At 40.3% G+C, this 9,277-nt stretch overlaps 1 protein-coding gene across 1 annotated transcript; it reads left to right on the top strand.

Annotated features, from left to right (window-relative positions):
- Window positions 1-3,890: 3,890 nt before the first annotated feature.
- On the top strand, window positions 3,891-9,004 carry CCDC181 (coiled-coil domain containing 181). The gene is made up of 5 exons (XM_062514870.1): window positions 3,891-4,019; window positions 4,528-5,418; window positions 7,391-7,537; window positions 8,155-8,309; window positions 8,884-9,004. Exons 1-5 carry the CDS (start codon window positions 3,891-3,893, stop codon window positions 9,002-9,004), a joined length of 1,443 nt encoding a protein of 480 aa, XP_062370854.1.
- Window positions 9,005-9,277: the final 273 nt, after the last annotated feature.

Genomic DNA, 9,277 nt, shown 5'->3' with positions numbered 1-9,277 from the left:
ATTGTATTTTATGCCAGTTTGTAAAATGGGGGTTTCCCACGGCCTAAAAGATATTGCAAAATCAGATTTCCTGCTTTTGTATAATCAATTGCAGCCTGAAAGATTTTGCAATACCAGATTTTCTGCCTTGGTGTAATCAATTGCAACTTATCTGTTAAGACCACCCCCCTCCCATCTACTGTTCCTTATCTACCAAGACCACATGGCTACTTGACAAACTGTCCGGAGACTACAAGGAAAACCATACTATAAAAAGGAGTTGCAAACCAAGGTTCGACGGAGGGTGCAGTGGGCGGTGACCCCTCACGTTCCCCAGCGCTGCTTGCTCCTTCTATATCAAATAAAGCGATCTAAATTTTGCTAAGTATCGAGACTTTGTTTCTCATTTATAACATTCTGTGATTAACAAAAGCCCAAATCCTGACACTTCTGGCTCTTGGGCTGATCCGATTGCTCATTGCCATCTGTAGCATGATGAATAATACAACACGCAAACCGAGGCTGCTCCCTGAGGAGTGCAGAATTTAATAGCATCAAAGAAAGGCTGTCGGCTGCACAAGGTAAGCTGCCTGCCCCTCTCCTAGTGGGGTCTGTGTGCCCCCGCTCCCCTCAGCCCTCTGTTTCCCGACAATTTCCAGGTGCTAGGTGGAGTTGTGCCAGACGGAAAAGGGGGCACGGAGGGGGGCCCTGGCGAGGAGGCCCGTCTCCACGGCAACGAGGAGGTGCGGCCCAGCTTGCCCGCGGCCGCCGGGGTCCGGCCGGAGGCGGCGTTCGTCCCTCCGGTGGCAGTGTTTCTCGCTCGGGAGCCGCCGTGGCTCTGACCGGTGCCGCAGGACAGTGCGCGGGGCAGGCCCGCCGTTGTCACGGCAACCGCAACGCCCGGCGGCGGCACCTCCTTGTCCCCGACTGGGAGCGGCGGGGCCTGGAGTGCCGCAGGGGAGTAGGGAATCCTGGTGAGGACGTTCCCCACTGCTCCGTGATTCGGGGTTCGGGTTCTTGGGTGTGTGTGTATTTTAGTGCAGAAGGACAAAACGACAGAAATCGGTCGCTCTGTTCCGCCTTTTGTTGTGTCTGTGTCCGAGTGTAACCGCGTAGAGGTGTTACTAAGCTGTGCAAAACAAATGGTCATAGCGCGCACCCCCCACAGACACACCCCAAACAGAACAGAAGCAGGTGAAAATGAAGGTTTGAAATTTTCTGAATACTTTTCGTCCCTCTTAATGCTGAATCACTTCATAATATCCAAAATAGAATAGGAGATTCAGGATTTTCTGATGCCCACTATATAAGAAGGACATGGAACTGTTGGAGCAAGTCCAGAGGAGGCCACGAGGCTGGTAAGAGGACGGAAGCACCTCCCCTCTGGAGACAGGCTGAGAAGGTTAGGGCTGTTCAGCCTGGAGAGGATAAGGTTGTGTGGAAACCTCATTACAACCTTCCACTATCTGAAGAGGCTCATAGGGAAGCCAGAGAGGGACTCCTTGTCAGGAACAGCAGTGACAGGGCAGGGGGAAAATGGGTACAGACTGAAAGAGGGGAAGTTTAGGTTACAGATTAGGAGGAAATTCTTCACAGTGAGGGTGTTGAAACACTGGAACACGTTGGCTGGGGAGATGGTGGATGCCTCATTCCTGAAAGTCTTCAAGACCAGGTTGGATGGTGCTTTGAACAACCTGGTCTAATGGGAGATGTTCCTGCCCATGGCAGTGGGCACTGGGACAAGATGATCTGAAAGTCCATTCCAACTTCTTAACATTCTATTATTCTATGAAACAAGTAATTAGATGGGAAATTCTCTCTTCAGCCATGGCTACTTTACCTTAAAACAGGAGAAGTTGATTTTTATGGTGCTCCCCATTAATACACTTAACCTAAATGAATTAAACAGCATGTTCCTGTTTGTATTGAGTGACACAGACTGATGTCAACATGTTTTTTAAAAGGCACAATTAACCTGTGTAGCTTTTTTATCTGCTTGTTATAATAATGAAGTCACAGAGAAGTAGTTCTTTTGTGCTGTATATGCACTAGAGCAAAGTAATCTCCATTAAGATCCCAGGTCCATCATGATCCAAACCAAGGATATTTGTGAAGGAAGGGACATTTCCTTGCAAAAATCATATCATACGAGGTGGTGCAGGAAAAACATGATGGAAGTAGATATGGTGTGGGAAGCCAAGGCAATAGTCTGAACAAGCTCTAAAAATTTAAATTCTGAGAAATCTAGTGTGAATGAGTGATTCCGGTGGCAAATGTTAGCTAAAAAACAAAGTGAAAAAACTGCCAGATTTTCTTGAACAACATATGGATCAAAGAAAACAAAGAGCTTTTAAAAGTTTCTGTACAAACAATTTTGCAGCAAAAAATGCCCAGCTTTATTACCACTCTAAAACAAATCTTGACTAAGTCTTGAGGCTGAAAAGAACATCACTCTTTTCTGGCATGAAATCCTGAGTTCTAAGAAGCAGAGCTGATATTCCTGAGAATATATAACTAGGAACTCGGAGATGCTCATCAGAACTCGAAACAAAAGCTTGGAAGAATTCAAGCAACATCCGCTGGATGAAAGGGTTTTTACAAAATGCATAGGTGGCTTTGGCAGTCCAAGTGCAACCCTTGTTGATTCTCTGATTCTGTGATTCTTGTCTGGAAGGGCAGGATGGTCATACAGCAAGCTGTCTTGCTGTTCTAGGGCTATCCAGAGTCAGAGCTCTCTCTTATACCCCATATTGTCTTGCCATATCATGTGGAATGTTAAGGGGTTGGAATGGACCTTAAAGAGCATCAAATTGTGACCTCCCTGCGATGGGCAGGGACACCTTCCACTAGACCATGTTGCTCAAAGCACCATCCAACCTGGTCTTGAAGACTTTCAGGAATGGGGCAGCCATAATCTCCCTGGGAAACCTGTTCCAGTGCCTTATTGCTGAAACAACAAAGAATTTAATCCTAATGTCTAATCTAAATTTCCCCTCTTTCAATTTGTACCCATTACTCCTTGTCCTGTCACAACAATCATGATCTTTAATATATTGAAAATTACACAGATTAATCCTACTAGAGACATGTAGAAGTGGCACCTTCCAGCCTACAGCAGATGGTACAAGAACAGGAACTTTTGAATAATTGATGTTTTCTTCTTCTGTGCTGCTTTTGTAAAAAGTAATAAACAAATCATTGAAAGAATGATGAGGGGCTAAAGCTATAAACAGAACAGAATCAGCTCTCTAGGCTTGTGTGTTCACATCTTTAAACTTTTGCATCTTTGATGCCTTGTACTGTGTGAACTGAGCTGAGGAGCAGTAGGCAGTCAGCCTGGAGCACCAAACACTGGCCTTTAAGCAGTCCTTCAGGAGCTGGTGGCACCTGTGTGCTATGCAGTACAAAGATTTTTTAAAAGATTCAGTCCTTATAGTGGCTCATCTTCAGTTTTGTCATGAGCATTATTAACAGGTTAATGAGCATTTAAAGTTACACTGCATTTAAACAAGATAAGATACAAACAAGATGAGATACAAGCAAGAAGTTTGTAGCACTTTTGGCTAACATAACATAAAGTAGTAGTCTCCTTGTCCAAGCACAAGGCTAACTGTTAAAAGATCATGAGTTCTAGTTTAAACTCTGTCAGAGACCTTAAATCACCTTGATTTACATTAACTTAAACCTTTTCCCAGTAGCCAGAGCTGGAAAGGCCAAAACCATTCATGTTTATGATCCATCAGTGATCCTTAGTCCTGAGGTGCTGTGGCATTGTCTAACATGCTTATATTAATACTGTTCACAAGTTTGATGTGTGTGTCACAGGATATATCAGTATTTGTGTGTCATTAGAGTTTTAAAACATTTTATTCCCTCTCCTTTTTGTAGTATTACTCTAACACATCACCAAAATGAGTGAAAAGGAAGATCAAGCAGATGTGAGTGATTCAACAGAAAATGCAGAATATGATGATGATTTTGAAAAAGACCCAGAATGCCTAACTGATGAAGAAGAAAAACAAAACCTTTGTGAAAAAGAGGTATTTGTTACATTAAATGCTAGTTGTGTTATTTAGAAGACAAGAATGAGTAATGTTTGGAATCATAGGCACAAATTCAGTATAGCTTGAAATGTGTAGGTGCATTCACTGAATCTTGACAAGGAAGGTGCTTGGAATTATAGTGAAAAACATTTCAGCAAGCTGGTTAGTTTGGTTATAATATCTGTAAAGCAGAAAATTCAGTGTTCATTGAAAATGATACATTTTTTTTTCAAAAGTACTTCTGGGTTCCTTTAAATGTTTGTACAACACTTTTTGCGGTTTTATGCTGTCACTAATCACTTTACTGGATAGTTAAACTTTGTTTGAATGTGAAGAAAATGACGAGTTTTGTTAGTGCCAAAAAAGCTGTTAGTTATGACATGTACTATCTGACAGTCTGGTTTAGGATGCAGGTAATTTGTACTGCTCTTCTCTCCCACTGTTTCTCTTTCTTTGATAACTATTCTTTTGTTGAGAGAAGACTAGTTTATTTTATTTTTTTTAGAAACCTGAAGTGAAGGAAGAGGATGTTGAAGCACAACTTCCTAATGCTGCAGACAGCTTTCAGGAAGGCAATGAGGAAATGGAAGAAAAACTAGATCAGCTTTCAGAAGCAGATGTAAATGTGAAAGTGATATACTCTAATGAAAAACATTTGGAATCCAGGGCAGATAGTGAACAGGAGCACCATGAATCTGATACTGAGAGAGAAAGCTCTATCCAGGAATCCAAGCTGGAAAATGAGCAGGAACTGGATGATGGAGAGGATGAAGAAATGAAGCGTTATGTCTTGGAAAAGATTGAAGAAGCCAAGAAAGAGCTGGAAAATCAGGCTCTGTGGATCAGAGAACGGAAATTAAAATTTAAGGGTGAGGTGGCTCTTCAAGCTCCTCCTGCAGAAGACGCTGAAGTTGGTAAAACTGACCTTGCAAGAGAAGATGATAGTTCAGTTCAGCTGTCTCAGCTGCGTATTTCTGGTGGCACAGGACAGAAAGGCACATCACTTTCAGAATATGCTGGCTCAGATGTGGAAGTGACAGATGGTAAAGTCCTAGTGGAAAAAGGTGGAAAGTTTGAACTCTTAAGTTTATGTGATATTGAAAGCCAGGGCATATTGCCCCCAGTAAGTGTTTCTTTTACAGATACTGGAACTCAACATATATCTCCAAAATCTCCACTCTCCAGTTCTTTGCCCACTGCGTCTCAAATGAAAGAAATACCTCCATCTGATGCTAAGCCACAGCCAGATTCTGCTTCGAATGGTAGAAGAGATCTGGGAAAACAGAAGACTGAGTCTGCAAACACATCCATGAAAAGCTCCACTTACACTCTTACTCCCAGACAAAAAGAATTAAGGAAACAGATAGAACTAAGGAATGAAAGACTGAGGAGAGAGGTAAATACATAGAGTAAAGTAAATCACAGTGACCATCCTATTGCTCCACAAAGATCATGTGCTCATGGTATTTACTCCATTCTTCCTTGATAAAAGAGGCAGCAATAATAGTTGTAGTAGTAATAATAGCAACAACAATAATAACAGTAATTTTCTGGGGTTTATAGAGAATCTCTCAAAGTTCCTTTCCCAGAGTGATACAGGACCATGCCTTGCTCAGAGGAGAAATGAAGTATTTATTTAATATATCCTTCAAAAATAGGCCTTGTTTTTCTTGCTGCTTTTGCTTCTTGACTCTCTCTCTACGTAGGTTCTGTTACAGTCACACAGTTTATGGAATGTAGCACATGGTGTCACATCTGCACATACTATGCTGCAGTGCAGGAAGTTTACATTAAGCACAGTAAGGCTGGTGAGGAACATTTGGGTACTCAAGAAGTATAGATTAGGCAATTATCATATGGGAGAGTGTTCAGTTGTAATATAACATTTACACAGCAGAGTGACTGTAAGAACCTTTTTAATTCTTTCTCAGCTCCTTATGCAGAAAAAAATTGTATTTGATAGAGTCAGCCTCTGATAGCTATAATGGGGACTTCAGAAATCTTTACCAGAGAGTTAAAAAATGTTGATGTTTTTCTTCATTACACATTATGATGACAAAGTTAAGAAAAAGTTAACTTGCTATGTGTGTTGTTCTATAAAAGGAATATGAAGGATCTGCCATTTTTCTGTGCCGCGATATACTAATTGAGCTGGCTAAGTAGCTTCCAAGATTACTATCTATCTGTGGAAAGAGCTCTAGCCTGCTTTATTTGAAAAGGTTGCTGAGGCTCAGCTTAGTAATCAGGAGTATGAAATCTGATGAATAATTGAAGTGTTTTCTTTGTGCGCACAAGACTAGAATCTCTTGAAACCTTGCTGTGTATTTAAAGTAAAAGGTAGGGTAGTAAGGGGATGGAGGATTATTTTCCTAACAGTGTGTGCTAAATTTCTTCCTTTGTTGGCTGACTTATGGAAAGGTAAGGATATGTTGCCTCATTTCTTCATTCTGCAATGGAATTCTTCCCATTCTGTGATGGATTTCACAGGCATGAAACATTTCTTGACATTACTAGACTCCATCTGCTTCATTTTGGTGGAGATTTGTTCATTCCAGTATATTAGAAATGGAAAGTTTGGAGGATATCTGAAAGTTGTGTGTAGATGGGAAGAACATCACCTATTTGCAAGAAGATTAGATTTCTCAAAGTATTGAAATGAGCAGGGATTGTAGCTTTTGTGTCAAAGAGAGTAAATCCTGGTAAAAAAATGTCCTAGTCAGCTTGCTGAAGCTTTAATTTAAACTTTTTCTCCCCCTCGTAGGTACTTATCATTAGCTATAATGTAATTAATAAGTAAAATAAACATTTATCAATTTTGTAAATATCAGTTCATTTTGTACACTTGAAAAAAGCCTGAAGCTATTAATACTCCTTAGGTAAATACATTGCAACTTCATGTCCAAAAAAAGGCCCTTTTTTATTAGGTAATGCCTGGAATCCAGATGTTGTTAAATATCCTTTAGGGTTTAGTGGTCCATCAAGCATGAGAGCTGCATTTATTTTTAAAATGTGTCCATTTAAAGTGATTCTAAGCTAACCAGAGATATTGGGCAGACTTAATTTTAAGAGTTTTTGCCTGATGCTATTTAAATGTCTGTGAGTTGAGAGGTGTCATGGAAATGGAAGTAATCACAAAAAGGAGTAGAGTGAAAGTGTCTGAATATATCACAAGCCACAGAAGTGCTCCAAGCAATTTCTTCCTAAATGTTGTATCAGCTGTGATACAGTCTTTGAGTATTTCTGTTTCATCTGTATTTTAGTGTGTCTCTCATGCAATTCAAATGGCTTATTTATTGCTTGCATCAGTCTTTGCAGATTAAGATAATTCTATTAAAAACTAAGTTTGTTTGCTTTTCTTTCCACTTAAGGAAGAAGAAAGGAAAAGGGAACTAGAAGAATTGAAGAGAAGAGAGAATGAATTCGTTTTTAGAGCTTGGTTACAGAAGAAGAAAGAACAGATACAAGAAGAAAAGCGAATTCGTCGTGCAAAGCAGCTGGAAGAGACGAGATTGAAAGTAAGGTCTCCTTAATGTGGAACTGAGATCTACAGTGCTCTTGTTAAATAGGAAAACCGAATTCTAAACCTGTGTTCTTAGCTAAACATGTGAAAATTTACAGCAATGGGAAATGTTCTTGTTACATTGTTTTCAGTGAAGAGCTAAACTTGCAGGTTATGATTGATGTGCTTGGCAAAGTGGCTTGCAATGTAGAAACAGCATATATGAACTTAACTATCACAGGGGATACAGTGATGCTCCCATATACCAGAAGGATTTGATTGAGCCCTGCAGTGAACAAGCAGCCAGAAGACTCTTTGGAGTGTGTTCCTTACCATCAGAACTTGTTAGCAAGCAGTTAATGCACATGACCTGATCAAAACCTGGAGATTCAGATGGTGTTCTAAAGTTCTTCTACCTTAAAGTGATGGGCTTGAAAAGCTAAATTCAGTACTTTTTTAAACATGGTGCTTTGAATGCTTGCTCGTGTATATTCTATGTCAAATTAGCATATGCTCTAGTGTGTTTATAAAGTATGTTTCATGGAGGGGAGATGCCAGTGGAATTGTAATGTCATTATTATAAAGGTAATTTACTGATAACTGTTGTGTATACATGTCTATTTTATTAACTAGGAGGTGATCAGAGATCCAGAAGAAGCCTACAGGTTATGGCTTAAAAAAAAGCACCAACAATATGTGAAAGAAAGACGGATAGAATTTTTGAGACGCCAAGCTGAGGAAGTGCCCCTTTTTCCAAGGAGAGAGGAATGTGACAGAGCTTTTAGAGAGTGAGTAGGGTCATTCCTAAGGGACCACATTTAGAACTTTTGTAGTCTATCATCTTGAAACTGTAGCTATCTTAGGTACATCTTTGCTGCTGAAGTCCTCATTGTTTTGGAGGGGTTTTTTTTTTGCATGAATATGCCCTTTTAAACTTATACGTTAGCAAAAATACATCAGTTCCTTGATGTTGTTTGTTCACTGCTGTGAAGCTATTTGTCAGAATCTGAGCTGAGAAGAGTGAATTGCTTTTGCTAAAAGAGGGATCTTCTCAAACCCTTGTTGCCTGTTCTGGAGCAAGCTTGGGTTGATTCAGTCCATGAAAGGAGCATAAAGTTAATCCAGTTTAACAAAAAGGGGAGGTAAAGGTGGGTGCAGAAGCAGGGGAATTGGGGTGGAAAAGTCGTGCTTCCTGTGTTTGGGTGTGGCAGGCTTTTAGACTGTCTCAGCCATGACACCCAACTTCACCCTACAAGACAGGGTGGCCTCCAGTTAAGTGGGGGACAAATATCTTTTGAATGGATGATGTGAAACTTGAAATTACAACTGCCAGTACTTCTGGTCCTCTTTCTTTCTTCACAGATGGCTGAGAAGGAAGAGAGAAGAGAAACAAGCAGCAGAGTTAGCTGCTAAAGAGAGAGACAGACAGCTTAGATTAGAAGCCAGAAGAGGAAGACAGAGGTGGAACATTCACTATACTTAATTCAGAGCCAAAATCCTTTTTTTTGGATCCTTCATAGATCATTACAGTTGAAAATTTGATGTAGCCACAGAGTTCTTGGTGACAATCTTCCTAATTTTTAATGCTTGAGTTTTTGTCCTTTACAGCTACTGACGTTTTGTGGTGTTTTTAAAGCTTTAAAGCAAGTTTAACAATTACCTTCAGCGACAATGATTTTCCTATCTATTTATTTGTAATTCAGTTGAAAAGCCTGCTTTAATGCATAACTCAGGTATCTTTTTTGGTTTAACCAAA

This window comes from Cinclus cinclus, chromosome 2 (genome assembly GCF_963662255.1).
Source record: "Cinclus cinclus chromosome 2, bCinCin1.1, whole genome shotgun sequence".
NCBI lineage: Eukaryota > Metazoa > Chordata > Aves > Passeriformes > Cinclidae > Cinclus > Cinclus cinclus.
The sequence above is the reverse complement of the archived record's forward strand: the minus strand, read 5'-3'. Positions and strand labels throughout refer to the sequence as shown.